The 24,362-nt window shown below is 44.8% G+C and overlaps 1 protein-coding gene across 1 annotated transcript in view; it reads left to right on the forward strand.

The window, feature by feature from the left end:
• The first annotated feature begins 10,797 nt into the window (after positions 1-10,797).
• The window catches only part of TMEM132C (transmembrane protein 132C), a 276,017-nt gene continuing 262,452 nt past the window's right edge, over positions 10,798-24,362 (forward strand). Inside the window, exon 1 of the mRNA XM_042441367.1 lies at positions 10,798-11,653. Coding sequence (XP_042297301.1) covers positions 11,590-11,653 — 64 coding nt within the window. The 5' untranslated portion in view covers positions 10,798-11,589. The remainder of the gene's footprint in view (positions 11,654-24,362) is intronic.

The following is a 24,362-nucleotide window of genomic DNA, read 5'->3' on the forward strand; positions in this document are numbered from 1 at the left end:
TGAAGGGTCCTAGTCTCTGGAGCAGCAGAAAACAAGCTTGCTCCCTCCTCAATATGACATCCCTTCAAGTATTTAAACAGGGCTAACATATCACCTCTTAACCTTCTCTTCTCCAGGCTAAACATACCCAGCTCCCTAAGTCGTTCCTCATAGGGCATGGTTTCCAGACCCTTCACCATTTTAGTTGCCTTCCTTTGGACATGCTTCAGTTTCTCAATGTCCTTTTTAAATTGTGGTGCCCAGAACTGGACACAATGTTCCAGGTGGGGCCTGACCAGAGCAGAATACAGTGGCACTGTTACTTCCCTTGATCTAGACACTATACTTCTATTGATATGGGACATATAAATCCAGTGTTATAGGCCAGGTTAATTTTGATCACCAACTTTGAGGCCTAGAAACATACATATAGGCCTGTTACAGACTGCCAAAATAAAGCTGCTTCGAGTCACAGTAGAGATATGATGTTTGAATGATGCATGCGTCCTAAGAGTCCAGAAGTCGCACCAAAGCCAGACTCCAGCCCTAAGGACTGGAGCGTGGCTTTGGTGTGGCTTCTGGACTCTTAAGACGCATGCATCATTGAAACACCATACCTCCACTGTGACTCGAAGCAGCTTTATTTTGGCTGTCTGTAACAGGCCATAGAGTATAACCTACAGAATATAACATATGGAGTATAAGATATAATGCAGAAAGCTATGTGTATTGGAATGTCTCTGTGTTACTGGCCTAGCACAGCATAGAACATATGCATTTCTATCATCATGGCAATACGAATTTTATTTGCCCGCTAGTAAACCCATAACAGGTGGTCTGGCTGATGGAATCTGAGAGAAGGCAGCCAAAAGGCAAGAGCCAGGCCTGCAAAGTTTGTTTATATTATCTGCAGCAAGCAGTGGCATCACTAGGGGAGTGTGGACCATGCCCATCAGAGAGGGAGAAGGCCCGCCACACCCTGTCCTACGTGGCTTTACTTCTAAGAAAAACCATACTGACCATTTCTAGTGTGTAGCATCTCTACGGTCACACTGCCAAAAGCAGAGCAAGGGCTTGCTCCTGTTCAGTCCGGACATGGGTGACTGGCAGCAAGTACTTAGAGGATTATGAAACTATTAGCCCGATCTCTTGTTGTACCACAGGGCCCTCTACTGTGCAGTCAAAGCTGATCATTGAACAAACATTGAATACACACACCAAAGAGTACTGTAACATTGGAAAGCGTCAAGTAGTAACCAGCGTTTTATGTTTCATTATATCTTTTAGACAGATGTGAGACTCACACAGTGCATGGGCTATATTCAGCCCGTGACCTGTATAGTCGTTGCCTCACCATCCTGACATCCTTAAGTACCTGGGAATATTTCTTTCAGCCAAAATCTACACTATTCCAGCCAAAATAAAAAAAAAGGTCTAGGGGTACAATTTCACCTCAAAATATTATTTTCCCTTACACTTTGAAACATTCCAAAAACAGTGGAAAAGGTTTTTTTTTTGGGTGGGTTTTTCGGGCTCTGTGGGCATGTTCTAGAAGAGTTTATTCCTGATGTTTCACCAGCATCTGTGGCTGGCATCTCCAGAGAATGCTGGCATGGAAGAGGGACGAGTGATGCAGGGTCATACAATACACACACACACACACACTCACTCTCTTCCGTGCCAGTATTCTCTGAAGATGCCAGCCACAGATGCTGGCGAAACATCAGGAATAAACACGACCACATAGCCCAAAAACCCCACAACAAACTATGGATGCCGGCCATGAAAGCCTTTGACTTCACAGTGAAAAAAGTGATCAAATATGGCCCAAACATTTCTTCTTTTGGGGGACAGTGGTGGTAGTGTAGCCCATGCTGAGTCAGGAGGACCCACTCCCCAAATCATCCTCCTCCTCATCATCATCATTTATATCCCACTTTTCCCCAAGACTGGGACTCAAAATGGCATACAACAATTACAAAACATTGTTAAAAGCCCACAAAATACAAACGTTAAACCACAATGAAATAATGTGAAAAAATTAAAACCAAGTAAAAACATATATCATTAAAACACACACACCAGAACGAGAATTAGCAATATCCAGCACATTGTGCAAGATAGGCCTTATGTCATCACTTATCAGAACTTTGACAGAATAGGAAAGTCTTTGCTTTTCTGCAAAAGGAAACTAGGGAGGGTTCCAGTCTGATTTCTCTGGGAAGGGCATTCAATATCTTGAGGGTAGCCACTAAAAAGGCCCTCTCCTGTGTTTCCCATCAGTTGTAGGTGTGAAGGTGGTGAAAGAGAGACAAGGGCATCTCCAGCAGATCTCAGAACACAGTCTGATTTGTATAAAAGAATACAGTCCTTTAAACAACCTGGACCTGAGTCGTGTGGGGCTTTAAAGCTCATAACCAGCTCTTGGGACTGTGTCTGTCAGCCAGTGGAGCTATTGCAACAAGGGAGTTGTGTGCTCTTTGTAGCCAGCACCCATTCGTAAGCTGTTTGCAGCTCTTTGGACCAGCTGAAATTTCCAAGCACTCTTCAAAGGCAGCCCCACATAGAGTGCATTAAAGTAATCCAACTGGGATGTAACTAAAACCTGTTTCACCATGGCCATATCTGAAGTCTCAAGGATTGGAACCAGCTGGTGTGCAAGTTTTAACTGTGCAAATGCACTCCCACCACTGAAACCCAGGCTTCCAGGATCAGAACTTAATTCAGGAACAAACCCAAGCTGTGAACCTGCGTCTTCAGGGGAACTTAACCCCATCCAACACAGGCTGAATCCCTATTCCCTGATCTGCCTTTCAGCTAACCAAGAACACCTCTGTCTTGTCTCAATTTGTTTGTGGAGACCAGGATGAGCATACTAGAATTGCCCCTGTAATGTCAATATGCTCCACTTTTGTGGTCCTCCATGTGTTGGGAAAGTGGACAGCTGCATTACATGATTCTCTGCATGATCTATAACCCTGATCACCCTGGGCTTTCATCTGCAAAGGGAACCACCAGGAACAGAGAAGGCATATGTACTAACCAGTACACCATATCGTCTCTCTAAAATTTGTTACCACACATTCTTACTTTCTTATGGTTAAAGAGAGTTCCTGTAGCCTAGTGGCTATGAATCTGAGCTAAGAAGTAAAAAATCTCTCTGTTTTGACTTCACATCTACTACATGATGTGGCTTTCATAAAGCCATTCTCTCTTAACGTCAGTCTTTCCATCTGCAGTATGTGGAAAGACAATACTCTGGTATGGGGGCTCTGGAGGACAGGGCTTCCAGGAGGCGCATTCAGCCTCCCTAGGGGCCACCTCACCATTCTCCTCATGAGGAGAAGGAAGGGATGGCATGGGGGAAGCACGCTTGGCCTCCTCTGGGGTTGTTTTGTCGATGTGACAGCACTGGGGAAGGGCCCAACCAGGTGACACCCCTCTTCTAGGGTGTCACCTGGTGCAGGCTACACACCCCGCACCCCCTAATGCCTGACTAGCCTAAATACTATTAGTAGGCTCAACTACAGGAGACTCATTGAATCAACTTCTGAATGATCAACTGACCATTAGGTACTGATTCATTGATTTAATGAATTTACAGGCCACTGTTAGTAATGTCAACCTGCAACTCTTCACCATTAGGCATGTTTGTCATGGACTGCCCTAGGCCTGACTTAGAGGCAGAGTCAGAGGACTCAGACTCTGAAGACATGGAGGAGGCTGAGACAGGGGCAGATCTGGGGCTGCCTGGATCAGGAGTCCAATCTGAAACTTACACAAATGGTAAGGGCTGATTGTTTTTATCATGCTGTGTTCCCTTTGAATCTGAAAGATGAGCCATACATGGGATAAGTGCATTTTCCATTAAATATTCTTGGCAGACAACAAGCTTTGGGCCTCCACCCATTCTGATTATCCTTACCTTTTGGAAATACAACAGAATCAGCAAGAGGTGCCATGTGCATTGATAAGATACATCAAGTTCTGATTTTGTTCTTTGGTAGAATGTATAAGTAAAGATGACCACTCTGCTTCATTCATCATATGATCCCCCCTTTTTCTTATAGAAAAAAAAATATTTTGGTCAAAGTTCATTTGCTCTGTGTTTTGATGTGGCTCACCAGTTGAGCAAAGTGTTTCCAGGAAGGACTGAAAGATGTTTATCTTAAACACCTCATTACATGTTGTCAGCAAAGTTGCAGCTGCTGCATATAGAACACTGGTACAAATATTCATGTTTATACTACACCGATTTAACCTAGGTTGGTGCCACAAACTGCTACACACTAGGACTACATAACGGAGGTATTATAGTACCAGCCAGAAAGGCTGTAGCATCATGACAAGATACTTGCTTTGCATAGTGAAGGTTCCAGGTTCAGTCCCCAGAGCTACAAGTTGGGGATGGAAAGACGCCTCTCTGAAACCCTGGAGAACTGTCCAAAGATGGGCAGTTTGTGGCTCTTCAGACATTGGAATGTAACTCTTCTCATTGCTAACTAGGTCAATGAGTGGTAAACTGCAGTTTGGCAAATCTAGAGGGCCACAAATTGCTCAGCCTTCTGGAGATGATCCTGACACATATGGAGCCAGTGACTCCCACATGAATGAAGCAGTGAGTCTGCTGTAGGTTTCAGTCCCGACTTTAAAGGAATAATTCAAGGTACTAATCCAGCTTTGGGCACTATAGCTCCATACAGACAGGCCAAAATCAAGCTGCTTCTGGTCACTTTGGAGGTATGCTGTTTAAATGATGCATGCGTCCTCAGAATCTGGAAGCCATGCCAAAGCCACAATCCAGTCCTAAGGACTGGAGCGCAGCTCTGGCACAGCTTCCAGACTCTTAGGATGCATGGATCATTTAAATAGCATACCTCCAAAGTGACTCGAAGCAACTTTATTGTGGCCTGTTTTATGGGGCCAGAGTTAAGCAACTTGAATAGCAAATCCAGATTAAAACCCAAAACAGAATCGCTGTCCCAGTACCATGGGAGCCCTAGGTGCCACTTTAAAAATGCTATTCAAGGTATTCATGGGTATTCCGCAGTTCAGATAGTTCCTTTAATGATTCTGCTGAAATCTGGATTGGATTCCCTGCCCACTGGCATGGTACCCTTTAGACATCACTGGATGGATCAATGGTCTCCCTTGATATAAGGCAGCTTGTTGTATTCTTATCAGTTGTGATGTCTAAATCACTGGGAGAGTTCAGAATTTGCATACAGAAGGCCCCAGGTACTATTCCAGGCATCTCCAGGTAGAGTTGAGAAAGGTCCATATCTAAAATCCTGGAGAATCGATACATATCAGTGTAAGCAATATAGGCTCAGTTCAGCATAAGACAACTTGTCTTCTCACTGAGTTTCCTCACATGACTGAATAGTCCTGCATACAAAATACTAACAGCAAGACATGGAGTGGACTGGACAACAGGGATATGGAGGGATTGAGGAAGAGAAGCCGCAGGAGATTGTATGACAGGGTTGGGCAAAGAATGGTCCTCCAGATGTTGTTTGGAAAGGAACTTGCAACATACCAATGGGAGGTCTTTCCCTCTCCACAAGAAGCAGACCTTTTGTATGTCTTAACTGCTCACAACAATATGTTGTTGCAAATCAGAATGCCCAGCATCATAGCCAAGGGTAAGGAATGCTGGGGACTGCAGTCCAACAACATTGATCTAGGAACACTCCCCAATTTGGAACCTCACATCCCTAATATGTATGCTATAGATAGAAGGTTTGGAAGGAGGTGGTGGACAGATGTCAGCTGCTACACTATTTCTGGTTTTCCCACATCAAAGTAAGCAAGTTTGTTTTCTGCAGCTGCAGAAACTAGGACATGGAGTAGTGGATTCCAACTACAGGAAAAGAAATTTGACCTCAACATTCGGTAGAACTTACTGACAGTAAGAGCTATTTGACCATGGAAGATGCTCCCTCAGAAAGTGGTGCAGTCTCATTCTTTGGAGGTTTTTCAACAGAGGTTGGATGGTTGCCTCTGCCCTTTGCTGTGACTGACTCGCTGGTATTGTGTGACCTTTGGACTGGACTCCGCACTATTCCTTGTATATTCCCCTACTGTGCTGCCCTCAATAGAGGTATGCAGGACAGGGAGTTGGACTTGCTGTCCCTTGTCTCTTCCAGTTCCGTAATTCTAGGTACATGAGTGTATAACTGATCAAAGCCACCTCTAACTCTATGTTTGTAAGGAGTATGCAAAACTAGGAGAAAACCGGACCCCAAACCCTGAGGAGGCAGTGAAATTTATAGGATGGAGCCTTTTCCACAATGGCAGGCTGCATTTGGAACCAGGGAAGGTAAATTCACCTCTTTTATTTCTACTGCCCCATTACCAGCAACCAGTTGAACTTTTTTTGTTTCCAGTGTTATTTGTGCTCATCTGGTCTGCAGAAATGTTAACAGTGGCGCAGTACATACCGCCAGAAAGCGCAGTACATACCGCCAGAAAGCGGCATACCAGCGCCGATTCTAGGGTTAGGGACTGCACGGCAACTGCACGGTCCCTAACCCTAGAATGTATGGGCAGCATAACAATGACGGCACCCTGTGTACGTTGCCACGCGGTGCTTACATAGCAAATGCAGCAGTGGCGCACTTGTTACTCCACCCCTGCGGCTTAAAAAGAACCTGCTTCCTCCGCAGGGAAACCGCGCGGTTTGGTGGCTGCGGCTTCCCTCCGGAGGAAAGAAGGCCGCCAGCAGGCTGCCCTTTTCGGGCGGTCTGTCCCAGGCCAGTGTTTCCTTGTGTGAGGCTGGCTGTAACAGAGCTGGAAATCCTGTGGCTCTTCAGATAGTGTTGCACTGGAACTCCCATAGACCTTAGCCAGCCTAACCAATGGTGATGAATGTTGGAGGCTGTATCCAGCAATATTTGAAGGTCCACATGAAAAACAGAGAGAGAGAGAAACACACAGGGGGAGAAAGACAGGGGTGTGTGGCAGGGAGATTTATTATTATTATTCTCTCTCTGGCTTTGCTTCGCGAACGAAGATTCAGGAAGGACTCATCCCGCGCTTTGTACAAGCGCGTTGGTGACTAAAAAGGCCAATTCGGGATAAACAGGTCCGGTTGCAGAAAGCACAGCAGAAAGTCTCCTTGGGTGATGTTTCCAGGTTGCGGTTCTTTCTGTGTTGTTGTTTCTCTTTGAGGCTCGTTCGGCGTGAGCTTTCGAAGAAGGCTGCAGCATCATGGATAGTGCGTCTCCATGCCTCCCGATGCGAGGCCAGGGAGGACCATTGTTGGTGATCTATCTGGCCAAGCCTGAGATGTTGTTTCAGAGAGTCCTTGTATCTCTTCTTTGGGGTGCCCCTCTTATGCTGACCCGTGGCAAGTTCACTGTAGAATACTATTTTGGGGAGGCGATGGTCCTTCATCCTAGAAACGTGTCCTGCCCAGCGCAGCTGCGTCCTCAATAGCAAGGTCTCAATGCTGGTGATCCCTGCTTGCTCGAGGACAGCAACATTTGTCACATAGTCAGTCCAATGTATATTTAGAATTATTATTATTATTATTATTATTATTATTATTATTATTATTATTAGTGTGTTTGTCTTTGCTGCTTTCGATATGAGTCTCCTATGTGCTGCATGTTCGCAAAAAGGGATGGGACAGAAATATCAAACAGTCACCTGAGCATTTGAATGGGAATCGTGAACTTTCAAAAAATCTAAATAGGATATGTGTGTGTTTGCGTGTGTGTTATTGTGTGCCTGATAACAACTAGAGAAAAACAAGAGCTACTAGCTTCTGTCTGTCTCTCCTCTTGCTACATAATAAAATCATACAAATCGGAATGCCGGTAAGCCCTAAAAGATGAAATGCCCATCAATTACTTCAAGCAGTATCTAGCATTTTTTCTTTCTCACAGAATTCTAGAGTTGGAAGAGACCCCAAGGGCCATCCAGTCCAACCCCATTCTGCCATGCAGGAATTAAAAATCAAAAGCATCCCTGACAAATTAACCAGATTAAACATAAAAATATAAACATATAAAATAACATTGAAAATGATCATTTGACACATACATTCTTTCTTCCATTCACAACTTCTCCCTCTTACATTGGCTTCTATCCTAGCAGTCCTTGGTGATTCATTTATCCAGTTGTACTGTCCCTTATCATATACATAAACTTAGTTCTATCATTCAGCTTTAGCTGTATTAGTCTGCAGTGAGATCTTGTAGCACCTTTGAGATTAACCGGAAGAAAGAAGTTGGCAGCATGAGCTTTTATAGATTATAGTCTACTTCCTCAAATGCAAACTGCATCTGAAGAAGTAGACTATAGTCTACAAAACCTCATGCTGCCAACTTCTTTCTTCCGGTTAATCTCAAAGGTGCTGCAACATCTTTCTGAGGGCTTGAACAGACAGGCCAAAATAAAGCTGCTTCGGGTCCCTTTGGAGGTATGCTGTTTAAATGACACATGCATCTTAAGAGGCCAGAAGCTGCACCAAAGCTGCACTCCAGTCCTTAGAAATGGAGTGTGCCTTTGGCACAGCTTCTGGACTCTTAGGACACATTCATCATTTAAATAACATACCTCCAAAGTGACCCAAAGAAGCATTATTTTGGCCTGTCCGTTCAGGCCCTATACTGTATATCAATTCTATCATATACTTCTATAGACATATCAAAAATATATAGACTAAATATCTTAAACATCTTAAGTCTGTAAATCCAATAGTGGCAGGCTCCCCCCATTTCATTTAGATAAGTCATAACGTGTTCCTAATCATTTTTAAATCTTCTTACAATTTTTCCCTTTCAGGCGGCAAGTTAATTGAAGTACTTAGTAAGATGCTCCAGGAAGAAAAAAGCATAAGAGGAGTAAAAAAAAAGAAAGTTAGTATATAAGGTAAGGGCATTTGCTGTTAATTCGGCAGTATAATTAGAAGAACCTTTAGAAAGCATACCAAAATTTAGGTCCAAAACACACTGCAGAAATAATCCAGTTTGAGACTGCTCTAACTGCCCTGGCTCAATGATAGGGTATTCTGGGAGCTGTAGTTTTGTGAGACATTGAGCCTTCTCTTTCAGGGGGCTTGTTTTTTGCTGCTCCAGAGACTAGAACACAGAACAATGGATGCGAGCTGCAGGAAAAGAGATCCCATCTCAACCTTAGGAAGAACTTCCTGATAGTAAGTAGAGAGATCTTGTAGCACCTTTGAGACTAACTGCAAGAAAGAAATTGGCAGCCTGAGCTTTCCTAGACTTGAATCTACTTCCTCAAATGCATCTGGGGAAGTAGACTGAAGTCTAAGAAAACTCATGCTGCCAATTTCTTTCTTGCAGTTGTGTCTCAGAGGTGCAACAAGATGTCTGTACATACTGATTCTACAGACTGACATGGCTATACCTTTGAATACTACCACTTCAGGATCTTGTCTAGTTCTTTCATAGCTGCCCTTTGAGGGAGGGAGCAAGCTTGTTTTCTGCAGCTCAAGAGAACAGGACCCAGAACAATGGGTGCAAGTGGCAGGACACGCTGTGTGATCTGGGTAGGTAGGAGTGATCTCCATGTTAATCTGTGTATTGTTCTGTCGTTGATGGAAAGGGGGGGGGGTGTGTAGCACGCGCATATATATATATATGTACCCAACCCTCTTTCATGCCAACATTCTCTAAAGATGCCAACCACAGATGCTGGCAAGACATCAGGAACAAATTCTACTAGAACATGGCCCCATAGTCTGAAAAACCCATTAAAAAAACTATGGGTGCCGGCCATGAAAGCCTTCGACTTTATATTTCTAAATGCTCAAGCGAAGGTTCAGGTGACTGCAGTCTTAGGCATTTGCAGTCTGAAAGAAAGTGTCATGGGGGGTGGACCTCTTATGGGGTGGCAATGCCCCTGACATTATTGGGAGTGTGATGGAGTGTCCTCCTTTGGAGGTTTTGAGATGGCCATCTGCAGGGAGTGCATTTTGATGGTGGGCTCTTGGAGGGAATGCAGAGGGGAGCTCTGGACCTGGAGGACACTCCAGATTGAGCCTGGGCTGTCAAAGTGGTGTCAGCCCTGTCTAAATATTTGAAGGGATGTCATCTTGAGGAGGGAGAAAGCTTGTTTTCTGCTGCTCCAGGGAACAGGATATGGAACAATGAAAGCAAGCTGCAGGAAAAGAGATTCCAGCTCAACATGTACTTGCTATTGCTATTCCACGTAAACATTAGGAGGAACTTCCGGATAGTAAGGGCTGTTCAACAGTGGAGCACACTCTCTTGGAGAGTGGTAAAGTCTCCTTCCTTGGAGGTCTTTAATCAGAGACTGGATAGTCATCTGTCAGGTATGCTTTGATTGAGAGTTCCTGAATGGCAGGGGGTTGGACTGGATGGCCTTTGAGGGTCTCTTCCAACTCTATGATTCTATTGTGGGAAACATTAAGAGGAACGTCTTGGCAGTAAGGGCTGTTCGACAGTGGAAAACACTCCCTCAGAGAGTGGTTGGAGTCTCCTCCTTTGGAAATCGTTAAACAGAGGCTGGATGGTCATTTGCAGGGGATGCTTTGATTGAGAATTCCTGCATGGTAGGGGGTTGGACTGGCTGGCCCTTGTGATCTCTTCCAACTCTACGATTCTATGATTCAAAGTAGATGATCCCAGCAGTGTGGATGCAGCCTCTGGAGCAATCTGCCTTATCCATTCCAGATCCGTAGGGGGAGGGAATGTGGGGGGGGGGAGAGGAACTCCTTGTACTCTGATTGGAGGGATGTCCAAGGTTAACGCCTCCTTCCTCCCTCTTCTCCCCCCCCCCCCCCCCCCCCCTCCAGAGTCTGTTCCTGCGTCTGATGGAGATTTGTCTCCTGCAAAGTCTGCCTTTTTCCTTCCAGTGGCTCTTAGCTGCCTGGAGGCTTTCTTTGCTGCCATTGCCTTTTGCAGGGAATCCAAGCAAGGGGGCAGGCAGCTGGACGGAGAGAGAGTGAGAGAGTGGGATGAATGAATGCATGAATGAATGAATCAACAAACAAACAAGGATCGTCGTTGGGCTGTTTGTTTTGAACTGCCTCTGGAACTGCATCCAAAACAAGCCAGAAAAAGAGAGGAAGAGGGAGACCACGATCAGCGCAGACAGGAATTTTTGTTTTGTTTTGTTTTGCTACATAGTAACCTTTTCCTTCCTTGATCCTGTCTTTCATCTTTTGGGAGCCTCCAACTTTGAAGCTGTGGCAGGGAAAGGAGAGGAGGCAACATAATAATAATGATAGATAAATAAAAGGGGGGGGGGTAAGAGAGAGAGTGAGAAAGAGAAAGTTTGCAAAGGCACCAGAAATTTTGCAAACTCCCCTTTCCATTCCTAGTGCCACTTTTCTTTTTCCTCTCCCCTCTTTGCTTTGCTTTTGCTTCAGCATCTCTTGAATGAAGGAGTGCTTAAGCTGGAGACCTGGAGGGGACCTTTTTTTATTTCTGGTCTCCTTCCATCTCCACCTGGGAAGAACTTGGACATATGCCCCAAAGGTTATGAGCCAAGAAGGGACCTGGAAGCACTTGCTTGGAGATGCCAACCAGTCCAGAAGAACCCCTGGTGATTCTTGAAGAGAAAGAGCCTGGACCTTAGAGAGACCTCAACTCAACCCAACCCACTTTCACTATGGGTCCTCAGCCAACTGGCCCCTTGGCCTTCATCTTGCTTTGGGGAGCTCTGCTGTGCAGAGGTGAGTGTCCATTGCCATTTTGTCTCTTGACTTCCTTCACTTGTGGGCCAGGCATCTCTGTAACTCAAGGAGGGTCTCGGAGGCAACAGAGTTGCCATCTCTGTAACTTGAGGCGGGTCTCTTGGAGGCAACAGAGTTGCCATCTCTGCAACTTGAGGAGGGTCTCTTGGAGGCAACAGAGTTGCCATCTCTGTACCTTGAGGGGGGTCTCTTGGAGGCAACAAAGTTGCCATCTCTGCAACTTGAGAAGGGTCTCTTGGAGACAACAGACTTGCCATCTCCGTAAATTGGGGAGGGTCTCTTGGAGGCAACAGTGTTGCCATCTCTGCAACTTGAGGAGGATCTCCTGGAGTAAAAGAATTGCCAGCTTCCCCAAGGCAACCAACCGACACACAGCTGTTTTGTGCTTACTAAATAGGATTTTATTTATATTTATTATATTTATATACTAACCGAAGGGTTATTTATTTATTTATTCACCCCCTTTCAGTGGGAAAGTTAGATTGGGGATGGTTTTGGGTTTTGGGGGGGGGGGGGGAGAAAAAGGGGCCCGGGGGGGGGGGCGGGGGTTGAAGATACAGCTGCGAGAGACAGCAGATGGCAACCTTAGAATCCTAGAGTTGGAAGAGACCTCAAGGGCCATCCAGTCCAACCCCAGACTGCCATGCACGAACTCACAATCAAAGCATCCCCCACAGATGGCCATCTAGCCTCTGTTTAAAGACCTCCAAAGAAGGAGTCTCCACTAGGGAACTGCAGGAGGAGGGGAGGTAGAAGATGTCCTGTCCCAGTGTTGGGTAGTTGGGAAGACCTCTCCCATCACACACAATATGCACACAGTCCACCCCACCCCCCCCCCCCGGGGGGGGGCAAGGTTTGCAACTTGTCATCCCACTCGCCCCTTCTGTCAAAGTCCTCTTCTTCAGGTTGAGGAGGACAAGGAGGCACCAACATCCCAGGCAACATCTCAGGAAGAGTTTGCCAACTGGAGGAGATGGGGTGCTCTGGATCCTCTGACCCCTAAGCCTACTACTGTAAATGTGGGCACAAAGAGACAGGCAGGGGGTGCAACTGTGTTTCTGAGGGGGCCTGATTGATTTGGTGTGTTTTGTGAGGGTTATTGACCAGGTTGCTGGGTAAGCAGAGAGAGCAGGTGTTTTAAGGGGAGGAGGGTGACTCCAGAGTCAAGGGCTTCCCCATGCTCCAAGTAGAACAACCAAGTTGTATTTGTCAAGGGGCCTCCTTCCCCCCCCTCCATACATGCCCCGTGGCTTTCCCTACCAAGGAGCACTTTGCAGTCATTCTTCTCACTTGAGTTCAACTTGCTCACTTCTCCAGTTCTAAGTACTGGGGGAAACCATCCAGCACACGTTTCCCCAAGGCTAAGCCACTTGATGTCCTACCCTCACCAGCTGTGCTTTGTGATGCAGCAGAGGAGAGGGAAAACTATCCCCACATCAACTCCTTAGAGGTCTTCACGAGACCTGCATGAGAAGAAGGAACTGTGTCACTGTGTTCAGTCAGGTTCAGGCCCGGGTGGATTTGTATTGTGGGTCCTTTGCTGGCACCAAATCCCATCTGGTTTTGGGAAGCTAAGCAGGGCCAGCCTGGGTTAGTACTTGGATGGGAGACTCCAATAACTATTGATTGCTGTGGGCTATATTTCAGAGGAAGGAGCTGGCAAAACCATCTCCAAGTATTGCTTGGCTAAGAAAACCTTGGGACAAGTCAACAGGAGATTTGAAGGCACAGCACAAACACAGACCGAGGTCCCTTAGAGAGCTCCTTCCCATAGCGCCACATTCTAGAGTCTTGGTTAGCTGGCAGCTGATGGTCTCCAACTTTTTGAAACAGTTATGTTATGGAGAGCTGGTTGTCTCCCCTTTGCCACCTTATGCTCTGTTCTACTCTCTGGGGGATACTTCATTGGAGTTTGTTCCCAGGTGCAGCAGACTTTGACCTAAATGCATGTGGCAGAGCCAGCAAGAGAAAGGAGTATAGACTCAGAGGACTTCACATACAATAGTGTGGTTGAGCTCTCATTAGCCCCTGCCAGTGATGAGGGATGATGGGAGTTGGAGTTCAACATCTGGAGCACCATTCCTCATCTCTGCCATATAAGTTAAGGAATCAAAGACTCATGGGCTCAGAGTAGATGCACTTCAGCTAGTTTCTGAATCCATGTTGTTGTTGTTTAGTATGCATGGAGACAGTGTAGAATAGTGGTTAGAGTGTTGGCCTCGAACTTGAGGTGTTGGGTGCTAGTCCTTGCTGAACTGCAAAACTCATCGGATCACCACGGGAGAGTCGCACATCCTCAGCCTGACCCACCTCAGAGGGTTGTTGTGATATTATATATAGAGGGAGAAGGGCCACGTGGGACAATGTGAGCTCATGGAAAGAAAATTGGGATAGAAAAGGAACTAGTAATAAATATAATGAACCGCTAGGTAAATACCATATAGATCTATTAGGCTGTACTGTACATTAAACCCGTGAAAGCTCCCCTCTGGGTTGAGTGTTACATGTCCAGAAGGAATAGCTAACAAGTTAGAAATAGCAAGGCTCCTTTCCTTGCCTTCTGAAGCAAATTTGAAATAACATTTCCACCAGCTTTCGGAAGATGGCTAGCATTTCTGAACATCAGCTCTCCCAATCTGGAGAAACCCCAAATGCTTTCCTCATGTTTGTCTCTATCAGAGTAAGGCCACTGCTTGGGAAGCATGCATCCAGTGCCGAATAGCGATGAAGAAGGGAAAGCTGTAGAACTGAGCAATTTCTCCTCGTTTTATAAGGAAAAACTAGACTTGTGTGTATCATTATATGTAAGTAAGAAACCTCTCTCTTTCCCCCATGCTTTGAGCAAGTGCAAAAGAAAATATTTAAACTGTTTCCCAAAAGTATCACACAAATGCCCACAATTACAGCAACACAGAATGGTTAAGCAAAACAAATGTTGGGCACTTTTACGGAAGTCTCTTTCATCTCCTCTACATTTAAATCTTGAAGCAAGGAGGCAGAGAAGGTTCTTGCATGTATATGTGTATGTATATGCATATATTCTACAGCAGGTCTCCTCCATCTCTTCCTTCCCAAGTGGCTGACTACTTTCTTTCTTTTGAAAATGTGATGATGTTTGAGCAGCTGGAGCTCAGTTTAGACTGACTGTCTTCTTTAAAAGGACTGTCTGGCTGTGGCTTTTAAGGTTCAAGGTGCTAATGTGTGTCTGTGTGTTGGAGAGATGTAGGCTTCTGCATTGCTGTCGTTGGTTTCGTTGCCACTGTATTCGTCTTGACCCGTAAACAAATTTATTTCTTGTCTTATCCTGTTGGCATCGGCTGTGTTCTTGGGAATGACGTAAGGAGCTTACTAATAAAAGACTTGGCTTTTGGAATGGTCTTTGCAGGCCTCTGGCTACCTCTTCTCTCTCTCTCCCCAGATGAGAGTCCTGAAGTTTAGGAGGCTAGCTCATTGAAGAGGGGGAGATAGAGTGGATGGAATTAATTGGAGTTTTCCCTTTCCTCCTTTTTTTATTCCTCTGCAAAAAGGGCAGAGAGGAAGCAGGAGACGGGGGAGAGGGATGATTATTGCTATAGGGCTTGATCAAGTTCAAGGGTTGCTGTTCCAAGGAGTGTCCAATCTAAATATCGACACAAGGGAAATTACGAAGTAAGATCAGAAAGAAAGAGGCTGGGGTCTACGGGAAACATGGGCAATTATTTCATAGATTCATCGAGCTGAAAGAGACCTCTAGGACCATCCAGTCCAACCCTCTGCCATGCAGGAATACACAGTTATCGAATCATAGAGTTGGAAGAGACCCCAAGGGCCATCCAGTCAAACCCCATTCTGCCATGCAGGAACTCTCAATCAAAGCATCCTGACAGATGGTCATCCAGCCTCTGTTTAAAGACCTCCAAAGAAGGAGACCACCTCTCTCTGAGGGAGTGTGTTATACCTAGTGTAGGGTTTCAGTACATGTTAATCAAAACCTGCCTTTGGTCACAAGGTAACTTTTAGTCCTCACTACTGACTGGTCTACGATTACACCGAAATTTCCACTTATGCTCCAGTTCTGCTGTAGTAAAAGAACAAAACCTACATATGGTAAGCTAGACTGGTGGAGTGAAAGCTAGCCTAATGGGTTTCACACAGATATTCTAGTTTCCTCCTTGTGAGACTTTTGATGTTGCATGAAGGAGAGCATTCTGTTGTATGCGTTCCAGCATCCAGACAGAAATGCCACAGCCTAGATACAGGCTGAATGCATTCAAAAGAGCTACCATATATATTCAACTGTAAGCCAGCTTCATGTATAAGTTGAGGGCAGGATTTCGGGGCAAAGTTATGGATAGTTTTTGAGGGTTTTGGGGGCTTTGTGGCCATGTTCTAGAAGAGTTTATTCCTGACATTTTGCCAGCATCTGTGGCTGGCATCGTCAGAGAATGCATTCTATGAAGATGCCAGCCTCAGATGCTGGCGAAAAAGCAGGAATAAACTCTTCTAGAGCATGGCCACATAGCCCAAAAAAGCCCTCAAAAAACTATGGATGCCAGCCATGAAAGCCTTTGACTTCACAAAGTTATGGATTTTGATATGCCCCATGGATAAGTTGAAGGTAAAATTTAAGGGCATGTAACAAAGAATGTAAAGGATGAAGTAAAGGAAAATTATGTCAAAGAACTTAGACAATTCCAGCAGACATAACTGTGCTCATCCTAAAGGCTACTACAGTGGACCCTTGCCTTACACAGGGGATCTGTCATGTGAGTGGGACACGCCACCCCTTGCACCCCGTGCACTCCCCGTGGCTTGAGCTCGTGTGCTCAAAGCCGCATATAACGCAAGTGCACTGTACTTCTTTTAGGATGGACTATGCTCTTGCCTTTCACCACTCTACTACATGAAGGGGATGGTTCTTTTTTTTATAAGAGTTAAAGTACAGTACTTACACTGACCCAAGGATAAGTCAATCCAGGATTTTTGGGTCACCTTTTTAACTAAAGGCCTGAACAGACAGTCCAAAATAAAGCTGCTTTGGGTCACTTTGGAGGTATGCTGTTTAAATGACACATGCATCTTAAGAGGCCAGAAGCTGCAACAAAGCCATACTCTGGTCCTTAGGACTGGAGCGTGGCTTTGGTGCGGCTTCCAGCCTCTTAGGACACATGCAGCATTTAAACAGCATACCTCCAAAGTGACCCGAAGCAGCTTCATTCTGGCCTGTCTGTTTGGGTCCTTAAATTTCTAGACTTATGTATAAGTCTGTACTGTATATACTTATTATGTATTATACAGTAAATGCCATCTTCTTCAAGAGGGGAACTGGAGAAAGGGGAGAGCAGAAAGTGGGTGATCCAGAGCAAGTGGTATAAATCATTTTGTTCTATCAGAACCAGTGGTGGCATTGACAGTGGAAATGTCTGCAGAGGTGCATCAGCTCTCCTGATAAAATAGGGAAAATAGTAAAGATTCTAGCAGGGATGAAAGAAAGCAAAGCTAAGTTAAACAAATTAACTAAGTGGGTTTGCTTGGCCTTTGGAGGCAAAAGCATTAATGGGCTACCTGAGGCATTTTGCTGTCTGCGAAGGGGAAAAAATGATGCTGTGTCTCTCCGTTCCTTCTCTCATTTAGAAGCTAACTAACTGGCAGTGAAACCTTACTTCGTCTTTAGTGACAGAACAACATCCTCCATTACATTTGGGGACCATGGGCTCACCGAGGGGCCACAGAGAATGCAATTTAGAAATTTACAGTTTAACTCTGTCCAGAGCAAAGCTCACAAGCCTCTTTGTAGAAAGAGCAAAGGGAGTTCCTTGTAAAAAGTCTGGTTTAGTCAAGGCTGGAGAGGAATTTAGATACTGGTTCAGAGAAATCACGTGAATAGTTTTACTCTTGGGTCGTTTTACGTTTGGTTGGAGGAAGTGATCCCACAGAAAATTAAGTCTTAGTTGAAAATGGCATAAATCCTGTTCCTACAAGATACCCCCCTTTTTCCTTTCCTTTTTAAGTGACATCTGTGCCTGATGAAGAAACCTCTGGTTTCAAAAGCTGCTCCAAAGGTTTTTGTGCCATTTTGTTGGCCTAATAAAGGCATTACCACGAGATAGATATTGGAGTTTGTCTCATGGTTGACATGCCCACCCCATGGTTGCATGACTTTAAATTATAGCATGGTGCATGATAAACATGTGAGAAGTGAGTCTTTGCATTGAACCACCTCTGTATGTGGAAGTTTGCAAGGTGACAAGAGAGGGATGTTGCCAAGGACTTAATAATGCAAATTTCACTACTAAAGGGAATAACATAGCAGAGGGAGTAAAGGTCAAGGAACGGCTGTAGAGAGCTGCAGATGAGGAAGCCCTATCTCAAAAATCAGCCCAACACTATTGGACCTATTTGTAGGCCCAATAAACCTAATCCAGAGTGAATTTACCACCCAGTTGATAGACCCATCAGATGTCCCTGCAAATGCAGTATGGTTAAAACCTGGTTAAAAACTGTGTCTATTTCTGGGTGCCACAATTCAAAAAGGACATTGAGAAACTGGAGCGTGTCCAAAGGAGGGTGACTAAAATGGTGAAGGGTCTTGAAACCGTGAGGAACGCCTTAGGGAGCTGTGGATGTTTAGCCTGGAGAAGAGACAGTGAAGAGGTGATAGGATAGCCCTGTTTAAATACTTGAAGGGACGTCATACTGAGGAGGGAGTGAGCTTGTTTTCTGCTGCTCCAGAAACTAGAACATGGAACAATGGATGCAAACTGCAGGAAAAGAGATTCCACCTCAATGTTAGGAGGAACTTCCTTGAGAGTAAGAGCTGTTCAATAGTGGAACACACTCCCTCGGTGTGTGGTGGAGTCTCCTTCCTTAGAGGTCTTTAAACAGAGGCTTGATGGCCATCTGTCGGGGATGTTATGATTGAGAGTTCCTGCATGGCAGGGGGTTGGACTGGATGGCCCTTGCAGTCTCTTCTAACTCTATGATTCTATGGTTATCTTTGAGTATGACAAGATTAGGCTGAAGGATGTTGTAAGGGACCAAGAGAGGCCCAGCAGAGGCCCAGCCTTGCAGTAATAGGACTTCATGACCTCTTTGTATGCGTCTCATTGGTGTCTGGTTAAATGCTGAGGAAACGGGATCTTTGACAAGACAGATCTGTGGTGAAAGAGTATGTGGTCCTCCATGTGTTGGATTACAACATCCATAAGCCCTAATCAACACCAGCAACATCTAGAGAGCCACACGTTCCCCATCCAAGATAGACCATCGATCTGATCTACCAGGGCTCTTCTGCTCTGAACTGCAGCTCACATAAAACCAATAAGGCTGTGGGTCTGTAAGAAAGACCCTGACCCTCCCTGCTGGGGATATTCCTTAAGCTTCCAGTCGTTGCACTATGTCAGAATTGTCTCCCCTGCCTCCACTACACATAAGGTTCCTTTGAAAAGGGAACACGCGAATAACACACTCCAAAGTTCACAGCTTTTAATTTTTTGGTTTAAAAAAACATCCTTTCTTGAATGGTAAAGACGTGGTAAAAGCCGATGGAGGATGTGTTTGGCTTCAGATAATTTTGCTCTTACGCTTCGAATGTCTGTTCGAGTTAGTAAGTTGAAAGGCTCTTTCTCTCTGTGTGTGTGCTCATTCTATTTTGGGTCAATACACAGCCTCAGGTCCCCCCCAGTCCCCCTCCTTTCCAACCCTTGCGAGTGAATTGACCTGAGGATGGCAACTTCTTTCCTTTCCCTGTTTATTCTCTCTCTCTCTCTCTTTTGCAAGGAATATTAATTTCTTGAGCTTGAATAGTATAAACACAGTGCCATTTACATGGCTAAAATTACAGGCATTCGTGCATTCCCAGTCAATTTGATGAACTTTGCTCTCAGAGTGTACGCGTTGTCTAAATGTGACACTGACAAAGCCACTTAAGACATTTGCTGAGGGCTTGCTTGGCACCTCTTTGGTCTTTTGGGTCACTGGCTTGGGAGATCCAACCTTGCCTGCCCCCCCCTTCTTAATTCCTGTTTCAACTGCCACTTCTAAATCTGAAATAGCAGAGCAGAAAATCCATGTGCTGCTGTTTCTAGGCTGTGTCATTTCAGAGTGCAGTTGGAGAGAACCAAGTGTTTGTATGTTCGCCCACCTAAGAAGAACCATGCCCAATAGCATTAACTAAGGCATGTGCACTTTTTTCCATGTGTGTATTTTTCCCCTATGCATGCCCCCCATCTGTCAAACATATTTACTGCATATACTCATGTATAAGTCTATAAATTTAGGTTTAAAAATTGACCCAAAAATCCTGGGTTGACTTATCCACGGGTCAATGTAAGTACTGTACTTTAATACACACACACACACACACACACACACACACACACACACACACACGGTGAAAGACAAGCATTTAATAAGACCTAGAAGCACTGACCCCCTTCTACTCTCTCATCCAGCCAGCCTTTAGTGTATGCACTGATAGATATGCCTACTGCAATTTTGTAAGTTCTTTGGAATTGTTTTCCTTTACTTCATCCTTTACATCCTTTATTATATGCGAAGTTTTACCCTCGACTTATCCATGGGTCATACCAAAATCCATAATTTTGTCCCCAAAACTTGCCCTCGACTTACATATGAGGTTGACTTATAGTCAAGTATATACGGTAGTAGTGGACAAATCAGCAAATAAATGCATGACTTGTCAATCGCAAATAGTTTGTTGGGCCACATTTGGTTCCAGGAGTCGAGACTTGGATCAACTTACCAAAATGTTTGAATGCAACACATTTCTCCCCCTGCCCGCTGCTACCTTAGAACCTTTTGTATACAATGTATGTTCTGTGCCTTGGTAAAGGTTTGGCTTTGAGACGATAACTGGCTGGAGGTTTCTGAAAGTTGTAGCCCTCCAAAATAACTTTTCCAGGCTGCGCCTCTGAGCCATAACTTTTCAGACCTTCATAGCTGCTCACAGTAGGATCTGAGAGGAGGACATTTGGTAACTGACAGTAAGTTATTAAGGCCCATTAGCTTGACAAAAAAAACCTGCTTCTGATGGCAATGAAGTGTCCTTGAATGTCTTTGTTGATATATGTCAACACAGGATCAGTCTGTATGTTGGGACTCTCCTTGGGGACTTGACTATGGGTATGGTCATGATAAGTGCCTTCACTTCAGTATTTAGCACTACACCAGCAGCTGTGTACACCAAACAATTTCAGGAGAAGCAAGACAGTCCCTGGCTGCCAAACAGGTTTCCTGGCTCCACTTCAAGCAAAGGAATTACTATACCAAACCATTTAGATTTTCTCCTTATTGGGGGAGCATATAGGGTTGCCATACTTGTGATGTGGATACCTTCCATCATCTTGCTGGAAGACTACCATGATGGTAGCCATGGACTCTTTAAAGAGCTGAACAAAAAGATCTGGAGAGAAGTGCAATAGATACATATGTTGATTTAAAAGCCTTTATGTAAATTGGCTGTGCAAAACTGCAATGCAAATTGCAAGGTCAACAAATATTGGTTGAAGAAAAACCTTGAAATGTGAATGTACTGATGCAGGCGGAGGGCGGGAGAAGGAAGGGGAAACTGGGGCAAGAGAGAAAGAAAAGGTTCTGAAATGACCTCTTCCAAAAGTGTTTGTTTATATATTTGGAAGGAGCAGATCTGCTGTGGTCTCCTGAGCACGCCCAAAAGCCTGGTTATTTCTTAGCGCATGAAAAGAGAGTATAAAATAAATATAAAGTGCACAAGTCCCCTGGGTTTGTCAGGTGGTGTAATGGAGGTTAGGAATTTAGTGTGCGGATTTTATTTTATTTTCAGCACAGTACAGAATCACAGAAAAGAGAGATGAAACCTACCTGGTTCCCTTCCAGGGAGCTCTGTCAGCAATGAGAATAAATCTCGAGTCTTTTTACTTTAGATGCTTTTTGCAAAGCAATGGAAACTGAAGTCAGAAATATAGATAACTAGAAGTATAGCTATCCAGACCCCCTCCCCTCCATCCAACCCCCATCAAAGTCTTCCAAAGTTATTTTTCCTGGCCATGGCTGAAATCCTATCAGTGGCTTACACAGTGGCATAAACTGAGACTATGCCTGTGTAAGCACTTTTTCAGTTGTTGCCGAAGAAAGTATTTGGTGCCTCCTTGTGCAACTTGTTTTCTTGTTTTCCGACACCTTCCTCCTGAGTCCAGGAAGATTATTTCTGTTCCTCCTTTACCAGCTCCACAGTGGTACTGGAGCATAACAATGCCCCCTTCCCTGGCACTGACTTGCTACAGATGTGCACCAGGTCACCATCCAGCTGTTTATGCAGAGTTGATGAAGAAGAAGTTGTAGTGCTCTCAACATCCAGAGTAAGCACACTGGTGGAACTTTACACCAACATCAAATGGGAGCTTGCTCAAAGACATTAATATCTGAGTAATGAATGGAGTTATTTTTGTTTCTCTTTGGCTTCATTGCCACTTACAAATAAATTGGTTTGTGATCCGGATCGATTTGACAGCGGAGCGCGGTTCCCACTAAATTTGCCCTGATCACATTTCCCCCCTGTAAAATAACCCACTTGTGGTTCATATTCACGGATGAGTCGATTCAAAATGGACCCTCTCCAGCCGGTCGAAGGGCAAATTTAAATCGATTCCGATCCGCATCTGGTTCACACTTGTGCGGAATTGATTTACCCAAAAAAAGACGCAGAAAACATCAGCGTCAAAAAGATGTGGGTTAAATGGGTCTAGTGTGTGCCCCCCCCCCCCTTCTCCAAATTGCTTCAGTGAATCGGTTCAAGTGGGAACCAGGGTCATTTGAACTGGTTCAAACCAATTTGTGATCCAGTTTAAAAGGTAGTGAGAATCAGGCCCTGAAGCATGTCAAAAGTGCTTACTGTTTGCCCTACACAGGGGCTATAGGGAAAAGATTGTAATTCCCTGTCACTGTCTACCTCAATGAACACACTTCATGGGTGAAACCAGAATGGGTTTATTGGTAAGATCAAAATAGAAGCAAATCATTTGCCAGTTCTGAATTAGCAAGCTAAGTTTCACATCTATAACTCCCTCAGATTCTCCTCCCTTCCACGTGTTTTCCCACAGAGTACCAGGCTTCGGTTCCCCACTTGGCCATGAAACCCACTGAGTGACTTCAGGCAAGGCACATGCTCTCAGCCTCAGGGAGAGGCAGTTTCCTCCATCTGGCCACTATGTTCTTGTTGATGCCTCCTAGAATTGCACTAATCTGCTGCATCACACTTGACTCATGTATAGCTTGGGGTCTACTAAGACCCCTAGATTCTTTTCACATGGGTTGTTGTCTAGCCAGGTGTCATCCATCCTATATTTGTTCCTTTTATTTTTTGTATCTAAATGTTCCATGTATCTATGTTGAAATTAATTTCATTAATTTTGTTCCAGCTCTCCAATCTATTAAAGTTGTTCTGATCCTGATTCTGTCCCCTGGAGCAGAATATACGGTTCAGATTTGTCTTGGGTCAGAGATTAGACATAAAACTAATCTGACACAGGCTGGGGTTGTGCATGTTTCTGGAGGGTGGGGGCTGGATATGGTCTCATGTGCTTGTTGTGGGTGGGTCGGTGGGTAGGAGCAATAGTGTTTTCCCTGAAGTTGCTGAACTGCAACTCCAGTCAACCTGAGTCCATATAAACAATGGTAAATAATTTTTAGAGTTGTAGTCTAGAAACATCTGGAGGGCCACAGGTTCTCCACCCTAGTCTAAGGTCTACTAGAAACCTGATAATGAGCTGTTTGTTGTTACTACTGGATTAGTGTGAATCAATACCAGGGTCGCAGAGACAATGGCTTGCAGTGTGTGTATATGTGTGGGCGTGCATGCAGGAATAAAGACCATAACAAGTCCGAGTGGTTCTGATCTTGTCTTGACATGGGATTTGGGGGAGGGGATATGAATCTGCTTGTAAACTGATCCTCTTTTTCTTATGATTCACCTCTATATTGTAAGAGAATTTCCACCAGTGGCCAAAGCACATCTGCACTACACAAGTGAAGCAGATTATCTGTTGCCTCGGATCATAAAAATCACAGCATTGGAAGTGGCCTCATGGGCCATCAAATCCAACCCTTGCTCAGTGTAGGCTCTCCAGCGAAAGCATACCCAGCAAGTAGCTGTCCAGCCTCTTTTTAAAGATGTCCAGAGAAGGAGACCCCATCATCTCTGTAGGGAATTGGTTCCAAAGTGCTGTCGCTGTCAAGACGTTCCATCTAATGTTCAGTTGAAATCTACTCTCCTGTAGCAAAACCGTTCGTAAAATCATGTCACCCATCTTCTCTTCAAGCTGAACGAGCCCAACTCCTTCAACTCTCCTCATCCCTCTTACCATCCTAGATGCCCATCGCTGAATTTGTTCCAACTTGACTATATCCTGTTTAAAATGTGGTGGCCAGAACTGAACACAGTGCTCTAGATGAGGCCAAAATATAATGAGTCTTGTTATCTTTAGTTGCTAATAGTAAGATTTTTCCAGTTGGGAAGGCCAGTGGTTCATGGAGTAATCTCCCAACACTGTATATGCCTGACTTGAAGAGAAGTAACTTGTGGAAGGGAGAGGATTCTCCAGGATACTTCATGGGACGGATTAGGCCAGAGAGGCAGAGGTTTCCTTCCTCAGTGCTCTGTCACCTTTCCAATGCAGTGCTGGTACTGTAACCAGCACTGACTTGCCCTTTT

Source organism: Sceloporus undulatus, chromosome 10 (assembly GCF_019175285.1).
Source record: "Sceloporus undulatus isolate JIND9_A2432 ecotype Alabama chromosome 10, SceUnd_v1.1, whole genome shotgun sequence".
Taxonomy (NCBI): domain Eukaryota; kingdom Metazoa; phylum Chordata; class Lepidosauria; order Squamata; family Phrynosomatidae; genus Sceloporus; species Sceloporus undulatus.